Here is a 13,967-nt window from a genome sequence, read left to right on the forward strand (position 1 = left end):
GACACAAATACACTTTCTCCATGCACACATGTAATGCATGTAACCCACCAATGTCTCCAACAATTTTTCACTCTGCAGTACAGGAGTCGCACAGATGCCATAAAATGAAATTTCAGGACTTTTCAAGCACTGCTTTTTTATTTTTTTCAAGGTCTTCAAACAAACAAACAAAAAAGATTCGCTCTGAAGTCCTGATCTGAATCATTCGCGAACCCGCCGGATGTCCCGATCTGAATCAAATGATTCGCAATCTGTGCTCCGAAATTTCATACTGAATCTAATGATTCGCTATCCGCGCTCTGTTCCGATCTGAATCAAAAGATTCACAAACACCCTCCGAAGTTTCGATCTAAATCAAATGATTCGCGATATGGTTCCGAAGTCCCAATCTGAATAAAATGATTCGCGCTCTGCTCTCCAAAGTCCCGAATAATGATTCGCGAACCATCATTTCAGCCTAAGGAATCGGAGCGTGGAACGCGAATCATTCAGTTCGCGAAATCACTCCGAAGTTCTGATCTAATTCAATTTACGATCCGCTATTTGATCAAGCGATTCGCGATACGCTATTTGAAGTCTATTCTATTTGCAATTTGATTTCCTGATGTTCGCGATTCGCACTGTTCCAATTTAAGTCAAATGAGTCGCGATATGCATTCCAAGGTCCCGATCTAAATCAACTGATTCGTGATCATAGGCGGATTAACCATATTCGCAATTGGGCAGGTGCCCAGGGGCACCTCGTCCAGGGGTGCACCACGCAAGTACATTTTCTCGGGTAAGACAAGCAATGTATTCTCAAAAGCAAGCGATGTATTCTCAAATGTCTATCTAGCTATGGCCTGTACCCTTTCGCCAGAACGTAGCCTACCCTAATGTTTTGTTAAAAGTTTTTTGTTTCCTCCTGCGTGAATCAGTGGATGTGCGATCTATCGCCGGATGTACACATAATAGGTGAACGCGTGCGCTTTCGTTTCGACGCCCACATATTACTCAAACAGATTCTGGGAATTCCCGTCTCTGCAACTTTAATGAAACTATCTCACTCATAGATGTGTGAATCTAAATCTGCTACCGAGCGTCAGCCTTGCGCTTTCACGTTTTTAGTATGCAGCTGTTGGCAATCATGAAAGGGTGTTAACAAGTTTGCAAGTTTAATTGTCAGTTTAAATCCTCACAAAACTATGTACCTATATACAGTTCTTAACAAATTTATTATACCACCTGTTAATCGCCAACTTTTTTTTTAAACAAAAAATTTTATTGTTATTGTCGCTTTTAAATAGCTTGTAAATGCCGGTGCATTCCAATTTTACTTTCACTTGAGAATTAGCGGCAATTCGGCGTAAAAAGATTGAATTGATAACAACAAAACCATCGTATAGAACCGAGAAATATAGATATAGAAATAAATAAAAATAGAAATAAATGAATATTTGATTTTATTTTTATTTTGTATAGCCTCGTTTGGCCTAGATAAAAGCATGCATTCTTGCTAACATAATTTTTATGCACTTTTCCACAGTCTCCATTGTTACTGGCTTCCAAATAGTTTCTAGTTGTTCCCAAAGACTTGTTTATGATTAAACTTTTGTGCAATCTATCTTTTTCAGATATCTATTGAGTCCCAACAATAGCTAATTGTATTTTAGCATTCGAAACACTACTGTGACTAAAGATCCTACACTAATCATTACAGAAACAAGCATAACATTGGTTATCACCAGTACTTTTAGTTTAGGGCAGCTGTGGCACCAATCTTACATTGGGTGATAGTCTAATAAATTTGTTACGCACAGTAGCTGTAATTGCAAACAAGACCATGCACTTTTTACACTGGTCTTTGAAAGCAGTAAAACGTTCAAAAATTTTGTCAGTTAAATATAAGTAAATGAAAAATGACAACAATGACTCTAAAAAGACTATCCACACTTTCTTTGTTTACCATAAAGTCTTAAGTGATTAACAGATAGGATTATTATTATTATACCTGTGACAGCTGGATTTACTAGTCATAAAATGTTTAAATTTGCTGCATACTTTCCAGATTTATATCTCATCTTAGAACAGATTACACCTGTATGAGTCGGGTTCACAAGTTATAAATAATTTATCAGAGTACACTGAAAAAGGTGGTAGCCTTATTTTGTAAGGGTTTTTACTATAGTTCTATTATATAGATTATTATATAGTTCTATTATAGTACTTCTAAGTTCATTAATATGAAATTTAATATTAACTCAGTATAAAGTGTGTGTGCCCGTGTGGAAGTGGGGGAGGGGGCACTCTAGGTGTCATTGCCCAGGGGCACCAAAGAGTCTTAATCCGCCACTGTTCGTGATCCACCCTCCAAAGTTCCGATCTGAATCAAATGAGTCGCGATATGAGTTGAAAGTCCCGATCTGAATCAAATGATTCGCGATCCGCGTTCCAAAGTTCCGATTTAAATCAAAAGATTCGCGAACCCGCTGTTGTTCCTATTTGAATCAAATGATTCGTGATTCGCGCTCCAAAGTCCCGTTCTGAATAATGACTCGCGAACCGGGATCATTGGAGCGCTTCGAAACAGTGAGCGCTGCAGTTCAGTTGGTGACAGCTCAATAGGAAATCAGTTGGAAGCATCCAGTCATCTCATATACCATTGAAGGGAATGTTCAGCTTATATCAGTATATATTTAGTAATAAATATTTGAAAAATTATTGTTGCATCTGTAGTGTATTATGGCATCATGCCAAAGATGAATTATGGCTGGTGAGGTGGATTTACTTCTGGGCTGCAGCGTTAATTTCGCATGAAAAGATTACACAATTATTTACAAAATTAAACACTTATTTCATTGATACGTTGTCTTTCAATAATTCAAGCACTTTTCAAGCACCTCTTCAGGAATATTTCTTTCAAAATGTCAAATTCAAATATTTCAAGCACTTTAAGCACCTCAAACCCTATTTTAATCAATATTACAGACCCAGTATTATCACCCAGATCATCTTTATTGAGTTTCAACAGAACCTACAAAACAAAACATGCAAGATGTACAGAACTTTACATACAGATGAGTTGTGAATATATTTGAGAATGAAAGGCCACCAGGTCAAACACGTGAAACCGTACATTGCATTAGCATCACAAACTGTTGAGTAGTTTACTAGTTTAATCTATTTTCCACAAGGTGCAAGTGCTTCTTGACAGCGTTGTGACCATCATTCAACATTTAAATATTAAATATTTAATGATTTACTTGGCAGAACGGTTTAGAGCCAATGTGATGGATGCCTTGGAGTAAATATACACCAGTATCACAAAGCTGTTATTATTGTCTTTAACCACGGAGTCTGACTGGAGTAACTTTTCATTTGCTCTGATATTTCAGCAGGTTTTATGAAGTCATATTTAAATGAAGTGTAGCCTGTCAAACACAAGATATTCATTGATTTATTGGCCGATTATAAATAAGCAAAAGGGCGGAGTCAGCTGGGGTACGTCAGGATGTGTTTAATAGGAGCGGATTGCAGGGGGAATGGCAGCACAGTCTTCTGCATTCAGAGAGCTGTCAATCACAGGTCTGTATTCCAGAGTAACCTGAAACACACATTTGTACACGTTTAGCTCACATTAACGTAGACTTTTTTTTTTTAAACATACAGCTGCCTTCTTCCTGTATGCAGACTAACAAGAAAAATGTAAACAATGGCAAAACACTCACAATGAACCAGATGATTCATTATATATTTACCTTTCCTGTCTTGGGATCCACATAGGACAGTGTGTGTTTTCTCCAGTGCTGGTCGAAAGGCTTCTTCACTTGTCCCTGCAGAGGCTTGGAGTAATCATACTCATCTATACGGTCCTGTAAGAAAAACAGGGTAATGAAACCATTAAAGATGCAAACATATTATTAACATGACAGTTGTGTCTTTAACACTGTGATGCCTATTAATACAATAGCTCATCCAAAAATAAAAATTCGCTGAAAATGTTCTACTGTGATGTTTTTATCAGCTGTTTGGTCTCTCATTCTGACAGCACCCATTCACTGCAGAGGATCCATTGGTGATCAAGTGATGTAAATTTGGTTTCCTCAAGAAACAAACTCATCTACATCTTGAATGGCCTGAGTGTGACTAAATTCTCAGTAATATTTTAATTTTGGGTGAACCATTAAGACTACTTACAGGTAACAACATCTGTTTGGGCCATTCTATAGAATTTGTGCAAACTGCTGTCACACAACCAAACAACTCATTTAAAAAAGCATTTAAGTATTCAAATCTTAGATGTTCACTAAGATCTTTTTATTATCTATTGAAAAACACAATAATATTTAAAATATCAGTAAGCTTAACATATATAAAATTATCATATAGTGGGAACCTTCAATTGGGAGGTGACTGTCCCGAACCCTAACCCCTATTATTTCAACTCGTCAAAATATTGAAATAATTTTCGCATTTTATCCCATAAATGTTTTGTCAAAAAAAGTAAACTGAATTATCAACTTAAATGTTGTGATGGTGTTTGGTTCAATGTATATTCAAACTAATAAATCCTTAACTTTAATCTGTATGATCCACTTTTTGCCTTCAAAATATAACCTATATATATATATATTATATTATATATTATAATATATTCAAAATATAACAAATCTCAGAAATTACATTTGAAATATTGTTAAAATTTAAATTATTGATTTACCTCTGTAAAAAAAAAAAATAAAATAAAATAAAATAATGTGTACATTGGATATTACACAATTTGCATACATACAAAATTTGTGGAATTCTTTTTTTTAAAAATGTTTCCAACTCTGACTTTGAACCAATTATGATTATTAAAATGATTATTAAAATTGACCATATATATATATATATATATATATATATATATATATATATATATATATATATATATATATATATATATATATATATATACATATACATACATATACATATACATACATACATATATGAAACTTTTCCATTTTCATAGCTAAGATGTGATTTTGATTAGGTTAAAAAAAAAAAAAAAAAATGCACTGAGCACTAAAACAGACAGCTTTGTTACGGATTTGTAAATTTACAAAATGTTGTCCTGCGACAAGCATGCTGATTTCAGAAAGTTCACCTTGAAGTCCTCACGGGCGTGAGCTCCTCTGCTCTCTTTACGGGCTTCAGCGGAGACAATTGTCTGCACCGCATTCAACATCAGATTCTGCAGCTCCAGAGTCTCCACCAGATCAGTGTTCCAGACAATGCCTACAATCATAAAAGCAGCACAAAAATGCTATAAGAACCATTGTATTGCAGCAATAACATTTTTAAAACAGTAATGCAGATCAGTGCATTTTAGATTAGACTTAAATGATTACCCATTGCAAACATGCTACCGTTCAAAAGGCTGCATTTACTTGATTAAAAAGACAGTAAAAACAGTAACAGCAGTTTAAAATATCTGTTTTCTATTTGAATGCATTTATGCAGTTTATTTCTGTGATCAAAGCTGAAATTCCAGCATCATTACTCCAGTCTTCAGTGTCACATGATCCTTCAGAAATCATTCTAATATTCTGATTTGCTGCTGAACCCAAACGTTTTAACAATACTATATTTCTCATTTATTCAATTCTCCTGTGCCAGTCTTCTCTGACCTCTGTCAAATGTCTTGATGTCATCCAGCGACTTGTAGACGGAGTCCATCTTTTCACAACCCTCCTTCAGTACATCTCCAGTACGGAACACGGCAGCGTGATTTTGCATGGTCTGAGGTATAAAAGAAAAACACAAAACTGAGATTAAATTATTTTGAAATGAGTATTTTTACTACTTTAATACTATATGATTCAATTTAGATGGAAAATTCCTAACATCCTGTTTGATCAGTCTATAATTTTTTAATGAAATAAAGAACTGCAGTGAGGTGACAGACCTTCTGCATATTCAGTCTGATCTCTGAGGTTCTGGTACTGCCGTTAGCAAAGCGGATCTTGTCCAGATTGGCAACAGAAGCCTCTCCTGCATTGGGTTTAAGAGGGGAAAGCTTCTCTCCTATAAGACAGGATGAAACATTTAAAAATATATTAACAAATCACCACTGATGCCATAAAACGTTGCAAAATATGTAAATAATTACACAATTACTGAAATACTGCTGTAAGCATTCCTTCACCATTTCAAGGTGCATTAAAGCTACCTGGAGTGTCTGTCTCAGCAATGGTCAGCGCACAAGCACGTCCAAACACAACCAGATCCAGCAGCGAGTTGGCTCCCAGGCGGTTAGCACCATGTACTGATGCGCAGCCGGACTCACCGCAGGCGTACAGGCCTGGCACTACCTTATCCTCACCATTCTTATGGGTGATGACCTGTGATAATTAGAGATGATATTAGCATCATGTTCTTGAGTGCAGCTTGCAAACAAACTTATTACTTTTACAGTACTTATGTTTAAGTAATTAATTAACTTACACTACCAATCAAAAGTTTTTGAACAATAAGATTTGTAATGATTTTTAAAGAAGTCTCTTCTGCTCACCAAGCCTACATTTATTTGATCCAAAGTACAGCAAAAAAATAGTATTATTTTGAAATATTTTTACCATTTACAAGAACTGCTTTGAAATGTGAAAATATTTAGAAATGTAATTTATTCCTGTGATTTCAAAGCTAAACTTTCAGCATCATTACTCCAGTCTTCAGTGTCGTGTGATCCTTTAGAAAAATCATTGTAATATGCTGATTTGCTTTTTAAGATGTATTATTATCAATATTTAAAACAGTTGAGTACATTTTGTTCAGAATTCTTTGATAAATAAAAAAGATCCAAAGATCAGCATTTATCTATAAAAAAAAAAAAAAGCTTTCGTAACATAACACACTATACCATTCAAAAGCTTGGAGTCAGTATAAATTTTATTAATAAAATAAAATAAAATGTTTTTTAAGCAGCAAATCAGAATATTAGAATGATTTCTTAAGTATCATGTGACTGGAGTGATGATGCTAAATATTCAGCTTTGAAATCACAGGAATAAATTACATTTTAAAATATATTCAAATATAAAATAGCTATTTTAAAAAGTACAAATATTTCAAAATGGTACTGTTTTTACTGTACTTCGGATCAAATAAATGCAGGCTTGGTGAGCAAAAGAGACTTCTTTAAAAAACATTAAAAATCTTAAAAACATTAAACAAAAAAAAAAAAAAAAAAAAAAAAAATAAAATCACAATTATGTTTAAAATTATGGGGTCAGTACATTTTTTAATGTTTTTTGAAGAAATCTCCTCTGCTTAGCAAGGCTGCATTTATTTAAACAAAAATACAGTAAAAACAGTGATATTGTGAAATAATATTACAATTTCAAATAAATGTTTTCTATTTAAAAATATTAAAAAATGAAATTTATTTGTGTGACTAAAGCTGAATTTTTATAATTATTACTTCAGTCTTCAGTGTCACATGATCCTTCAGAAATCATACTGATATGCTGATTTGCTGCTCAAGAAACATTACTGATTATTCTCAATGTTAAAACAATGCTTAATATTGAGTTCAAATGCCTAACCTAAGCACTAACAATATTCATAGAGATGCTGTAAAATGAATACCTGTCCCTTGTAGTTGGTGGGGATGCCGCCCATGTTGTAGTGGACGGTGGGTAATACTGGGATGGGCTCTTTTGTGACATCAACTCCAGCAAAGATCATGGCGGTTTCAGAGATGCCAGGCAGGCGAGTAGCAAGCTGCTGGGGTGGAAGGTGATGGAGCTGCAGGTAGACGTGGTCTTTATCTGGCCCAACACCTCTGGAGGAGGATGAAATTCATTTTTAGAAAGTTTAATCACTCACTCATTAATCTGTTAGCATTCCACTGTACCCTCCATGGTACACTGCATGTTTAGGCAAATTTTACAGGAATGTTAAGCAGTTAAGACAGTTACTTGCTGCCACCTACAGGCAGTTTTAATTTCATGTTGAGTATTATTTCAATTTATTTGAATACATTTCAAATATTAATGCAATGGTAAGGCAACATTTTGCATTCTAAATCTGCTTTTTGTAATGTCTATTCAATGCTTTTCTCATCTAAAACAATAATGACATGAGTCATTTTTAGTCTAGGTGACTCCGCTTGTACTTGGCACAAAATCACATACTAATAATGCACTAGAAATGAAGTATACTGTACCTTCCTTCCCTAATCTCAATGGTCATGGACCGTGAGACTACATCCCTAGAGGCCAAATCTTTAGCATTGGGTGCGTAACGTTCCATGAACCTTTCGCCTTCGCTGTTGATCAAGATTCCTCCCTCTCCACGGCAGCCCTCTGTGATTAGGCATCCAGCTCCATAGATACCTACGGGAATTACGTAAAAGTTGAAACTAGCCATAGGTTGGCTGAGGACATCAGTAAAAGTGGCTGGATATTTATAACACAGATGATCAATTATCAACACAGATGCATGTAAACATGGCAAAGAAACAGTATAACCACAGGTGTATATATAATTATGTGACATGATTATGTAAACTATACTAAGGTGGCAAGTTGAGTAAACCATTCCATTACAATCAATGGCATAGATTTGTTTATAATGATTTATAAGGCAGTAAATGTACTCTAAAGGAATTTTTCAGGCTTATGAACGAAAGCAGTTCACCTGTGGGGTGGAACTGCACAAATTCGAGATCCTGGCAGGGCAGTCCAGCACGGGTCACCATGGCATTACCGTCTCCTGTGCTAGTATGGGCTGATGTACAGCTGAAGTATGTGCGGCCATAACCACTGAACAGAAAACACAATAAATTTCTATGTTTGTATGTTGTAATAACACCCACTGTAATAATACTATGTTGAACTTCATTTTAATAAAAATAAAAAATATTTTTTAAAAATCCTTTTCTGTTTTAATAAACCCCTATGATTACTAGTGTTATTATTATTAACTAGAAATAAACAAAATTATTACAATGGTATAATTTGAAATAGAACTAAAATAAAGTATTACATATTTTTAATTAAATACATTTTTAAATATATTATATTTTGTAATTATTTTATATATTTTTTATACATTTATAGTTTATATGTATAAATTTAATAGACACATATTGAGATATATATATTTTTTTAAAGTATTTATGAAATTAAAACCAAAAATAAGAGAAGTTGCCCCGGCAAGTAACTAATCTAAAGTTGAAGTACTAAAACTACTAAAAAAATTTCAGAAATAAAAGCAAAGCTAAACTGAGAAACATAAAACTAATTTTAGTTTTAGTTCACTATAATAATCCTGATATAAATAATATCAAAACAACACTGCTGAATGCTTAATGGAATTAAAAAGGAAAAGGTTTTTGAGAAAAAGATTTCAGGATTTTTCTCCATATAATGGACTTCAATGGTGGCCAACAGGTTGAAGGTCAAAACTGCAGTTTCAATGCAGCTTCAAAGGGCTCTACTGAGAAACTAGGGTCTTATCTAGCAAAATGATTAGAGATTTTCTAAGTAAATAAATAAGTAAAAACGTATATACTTTTTAACCACAAGTGGTCATCTTGCACTAGCTCTGCAATGCACGTCTTCACGCATTGCATAATTACGGTGGAAAGGTCACGCGCTGTTAGTTCTTCGGTTCAAGGTAGGGTAGGGCGAAAAACTCCCATCTCATTTTCTCCTCTAACTTCAAAATCGTTGTTTTTTTTACCTTTTTGTAAAGGGCATTTGACTTTCTTTGCACAATCGCTTTGCAAACACTGGGTTGGTAGTCCCGCCTATGTCACACGTGCATGATCATGTAATGCATGAGGTCACGCTAGTGCAAGATGAATAATTTAATTTTTTTTAGAAAATGACCAGTCGTTTTGCTAGATAAGACTCTTATTTTTTGACTGGGATCGTGTAGAGCCCTTTGAAGCTGCACTTAAACTGCAATTTGGACCTTCAACTCATTGGGTCCCATTGAAGTCCACTATATGGAGAAAAATCTTGGAATGTTTAATTTCTTTTCGGCTGAAGAAAGAAAGACATGAACATCATGGATGACATAGGGGTGACTATATGTGCCAGGAAATTTTTAATCTGGAAGTGATCTAATCCTTTAAGACGTAAAACCAGATCAGTTCTCTTACCCAGTAGCAATGACTGTGTTCTTGGCTCTGAAACGGTGGATGGATCCATCCTCCATGCACAGTGCGATGACTCCCTTACACTCTCCATCCTCCATCAGCAGATCCAGAGCAAAGTACTCCACAAAGTAACTGGTGTCATACCGCAGAGACTAGACACCAATGGATACAATTAGATAGGACTCAACAGGCTTTCCAGTTCAAACATAGCCGATATATCTTGATTACTTAAATGTTTATGGAATCACATCCACAGACTCTCACTCACCCGTCCGTAGAGTGTATGAAGAAGAGAGTGACCCGTCCTGTCCGCCACACAGCAGCATCTGTGAGCCTGACCTCCTTTGCCGAACTTCAGACTCTGTCCTCCGAAGGCACGCTGATAGATCCTACCATCCTCTGTACGGCTGAAGGGCATACCAAAGTTCTCCAGCTAAAAGACAACAACAATTACAATCGTATTGACAGTAAGTAATGCTTGAGTTAGGGTCAAAAACACAAGAGGCCAGAAATCATTCTTCTTATCCAATATCATAACAGTAATCAAGACAGCTGTAGGTTCTGTAACCGTATCTCACCTCCACCACTGCAGCAGGAGCCTGCTCTGTCATGTAGTGAATGGCATCCTGGTCTCCCAGCCAATCAGATCCCTTCACTGTATCATAAAAGTGCCAACGCCAGTCATCTTCCTCCATGTTGCCTAATGCAGCATTAATCCCACCCTATTTTATAAATCAAAAGAAACAAAAACCTTGTAAGCCATTGTAAATGAATTAAGCTAATAAAGTTAACACTTACATGATGTATATGTAACTTGCGTAACACACAGACAGATAGATGGATAAATATAATATACCTCTTACCTCTCTCTCTCTCTCTCTCTCTCTCTCTCTCTCTCTCTATATATATATATATATATAATCAGTCAAATGTTTTGAACAGTAAGAATTTTAATGTTTTTTAAGATGTCAATATTATGTTGAAAACAGGTGAGTAGAATTTTTTCAGGTTTTTTTGATGAATAGAAAGTTCAGAGGAACAGCATTTATCTGAAATAGAAATCTGAAATATAAAGGCCATCACTTTTGATCAATTTAAACCATCCTTCGTAAATAAAAGTATTAATTTCTATAATTATACTGACTCTTAGCTTTTAAATGGTATAGTGTATAATGTTACAAAAGCATTTTATTTCAAATAAATGTAATCTTTGGATCTTTCTATTCAAAGAATCCTAAAATATTGATAATAATAATAATTAATGTTTCTTGAACAGCAAATCAGAATATTAGAATGATTTTTGAAAGATCATGTGACAATGAAGACCGGAGTAATGATGCTGAAAATCCAGCTTTGATCACAGAAATAAATTACATTTTAAAATATATTAAAGCAGAAAGCAGTTATTTTAAACAGAAAAAATATTTCACAATATTATTGCATTTGCTGGATCAAATAAATTCAGGCTTGGTGAGCAGAAGAGATTTCTTTAAAAACATTAAAAATCTTACTGTTCAAAAACTTAAAACAACACACTTATCAGCGCTTTTTTTTTTTTTCAAAGTGGTGTGAGAACATCCGAGGTGTAATTTCAAAGGTTAAACTTATCTGTGAACTTCAGACTTCTTTAACTGAAAATAACTGCCCTGCTCTCAGATGATCTAAAGAACTGATTCCCATTCACTCTGTTCCTGAGCAAACATGAATCTGATGTATTAGTCTTAATATTTATTGTCGTGGCTTTAGAAATCACCTAAAATATATATCAGTAAATCCTGATCTATAAAACCTAGCATAAATCCTTGTTACTAAATGACAATATAAAGAAATGCAAGAGAAATTCTTCAAACCTGTGCGGCCACTGTGTGTGAACGGGTGGGGAAAAGTTTAGTAACACAGGCTGTGTTAAAACCGGCCTCCGACAGACCGAAAGCTGCACGCAGCCCAGCGCCACCTGCTCCCACCACAACAGCATCAAACTCATGGTCTACTACTGGATATTGTGTGGAGATCTGAAATACCAAAAACGTAATGATCACACAAGGCAAGTAGCCTATGACATCTAATGTTGTTCCACTAAAGTGACAATGCATATGCATGCAACTCTAAATGCTATATCCTGCAAGCAACATGAAAGCTCCTGAAACCAAACAAGGAAGTAGCATATATACTTACACCATCTGAGACTTTTGCATCTCCCTTTTTTCCATAGATGGAGAAATGCAACTTGCGGTTGCTTGCCTGGCATACCGCTGGCAGCTGATTGGACCAAGAAAAAATATTTTTATATTTATATATATATTTATATTTTATAATAGTTTTTTTAATAGTTAGAAATTGAAACAAAATCACATCTGTGATATCTACACAATGCATAATGTTTCAAAACAGCTTTACAGATTTTTATTTTTATTTTACATTACAATCAAGAAACAACTAAGTGTCATAATAAAAATAATTAAAAATTTCCACCCTCTTTCCACCCTATCTGTATAATATATGTTGCAATAAAAATGTGCAAAAAGTGTTATTTTTGGTAAGTAAACACATCATTTCAATGCAACAGAGTGTCAACAATCAAACGTATTTTAGTCTTTTCTGGTGACATAACAGTGAGACATCTGGTTATAGTTTCATTGTAACATAAAGATAAAATGTATATATTCAAGATACATGCGAGAAGAATTATGATTTAAACCCATCTGCAGCACTTATGTATGTTTATGACATAACACATCTACAAACTTTACATCTGAAATAAAAACTAACCACAAGTCAATTTTCAAAGCAGTCTGCTTTCATTCTCATAATCAGTAAGATACTGAATAAAAATCTTGCATCCAGACAATTAAAAAGTGATAATATCTAACATAATGACACGAGCATTCAGCATCACATGGCTAATGCTAACGCTGCCTGCTTGACCTTCAATGGACTCCTGTTTACAAACTATCTAAACTTTACTTCTAGGAAAAGTCACAATACATCAGGTCAAAAACCCTTAAGCATCACTGCTAAAAGACAAGCTCCATTATCAAAACAGTATCACATAAAACACACTCATATAACAAAGGTATTGATACTGCGTAACACTGTTACTTAACACAGCAAAAGATGGTTACAAAACCAGCACATAACGGACTACAACAGATCACAGCGACATCTGCGTATAAAGCAATTAAACTTTCGGCCTGCATTGGCCAAATGTCTTTAAAATAAAAGTATGCGCAAGATCTGAGAGGACTTACAGCTTTAGATGACACAATCTTTCTCCCGAGGACACGGGAGGCAGCGCACACCGCAGCCATATTGCTCGATTCTGGCTGATACGCAAGCGCCTGTGAAGAGCTTGATGGGAAGTCCGAGTCATTTCCACGAATCGGTTCTTTCGAACAGTTAAAATGATTCGGTGATTCTTTTCCCTGGCTTCACGGAGCTGCGTATTGACTCGATTAGGTGTTAATTAAAAGTTGTTTATTGTAATCTCATATGTAGGGCAGTTTGTTGTAGCAATGATTCAGCTTATAAAATATGAAGTGAGGAAACTTTTCGCAACATTAGCCAAATCTTCGGTTCACTTAAACAACTCTTACTTTCGTTCTCAGCTTATTCAGTTCTCAGTTAGTTGTCGGTTGTTGACTGTTTGGAAATCGGGTTTCCGTCAATTATGTTAAGTTAAAACAAAAACACACAAACGATATTCATTTAAAATATGTATACAAATCTTACCATATAGTGAATAACAAATCAAATACATTACAAGTCAAACGTTTTTGAACAGTAAGATTTTTAACTCTGTTTTCTATTTAAATATATTTTAAAATGTAATTTA

General features: G+C 34.7%; 1 protein-coding gene across 1 annotated transcript; it reads right to left on the reverse strand.

Moving 5' to 3' along the window:
• Positions 1-2,975: 2,975 nt before the first annotated feature.
• sdha (succinate dehydrogenase complex, subunit A, flavoprotein (Fp)) lies at positions 2,976-13,505 on the reverse strand. Its single transcript, XM_051137081.1, has 15 exons — positions 13,384-13,505; positions 12,311-12,394; positions 11,986-12,147; positions 10,714-10,857; positions 10,404-10,568; positions 10,139-10,287; positions 8,668-8,792; positions 8,195-8,363; positions 7,615-7,810; positions 6,197-6,368; positions 5,933-6,051; positions 5,655-5,766; positions 5,132-5,262; positions 3,738-3,851; positions 2,976-3,583 (listed from the first exon to the last, which is right to left on the reverse strand). Exons 1-15 carry the CDS (start codon positions 13,441-13,443, stop codon positions 3,497-3,499), a joined length of 1,989 nt encoding a protein of 662 aa, XP_050993038.1. The 5' UTR covers positions 13,444-13,505; the 3' UTR covers positions 2,976-3,496.
• Positions 13,506-13,967: the final 462 nt, after the last annotated feature.

This window comes from Labeo rohita, chromosome 19 (genome assembly GCF_022985175.1).
Source record: "Labeo rohita strain BAU-BD-2019 chromosome 19, IGBB_LRoh.1.0, whole genome shotgun sequence".
Taxonomy (NCBI): Eukaryota; Metazoa; Chordata; class Actinopteri; order Cypriniformes; family Cyprinidae; genus Labeo; species Labeo rohita.

Excerpts from the sequence above, each read along its gene's own strand:
- sdha (XM_051137081.1), bottom strand. The coding sequence starts at position 13,443 with ATGGCTGCGGTGTGCGCTGCCTCCCGTGTCCTCGGGAGAAAGATTGTG. Across the intron at positions 12,395-13,383 it reads AGATTGTGTCATCTAAAGCT|CTGCCAGCGGTATGCCAGGC; the intron begins GTAAGTCCTCTC and ends TGGTCCAATCAG. Across the intron at positions 6,052-6,196 it reads TGCTGAGACAGACACTCCAG|GAGAGAAGCTTTCCCCTCTT; the intron begins GTAGCTTTAATG and ends CCTGTCTTATAG.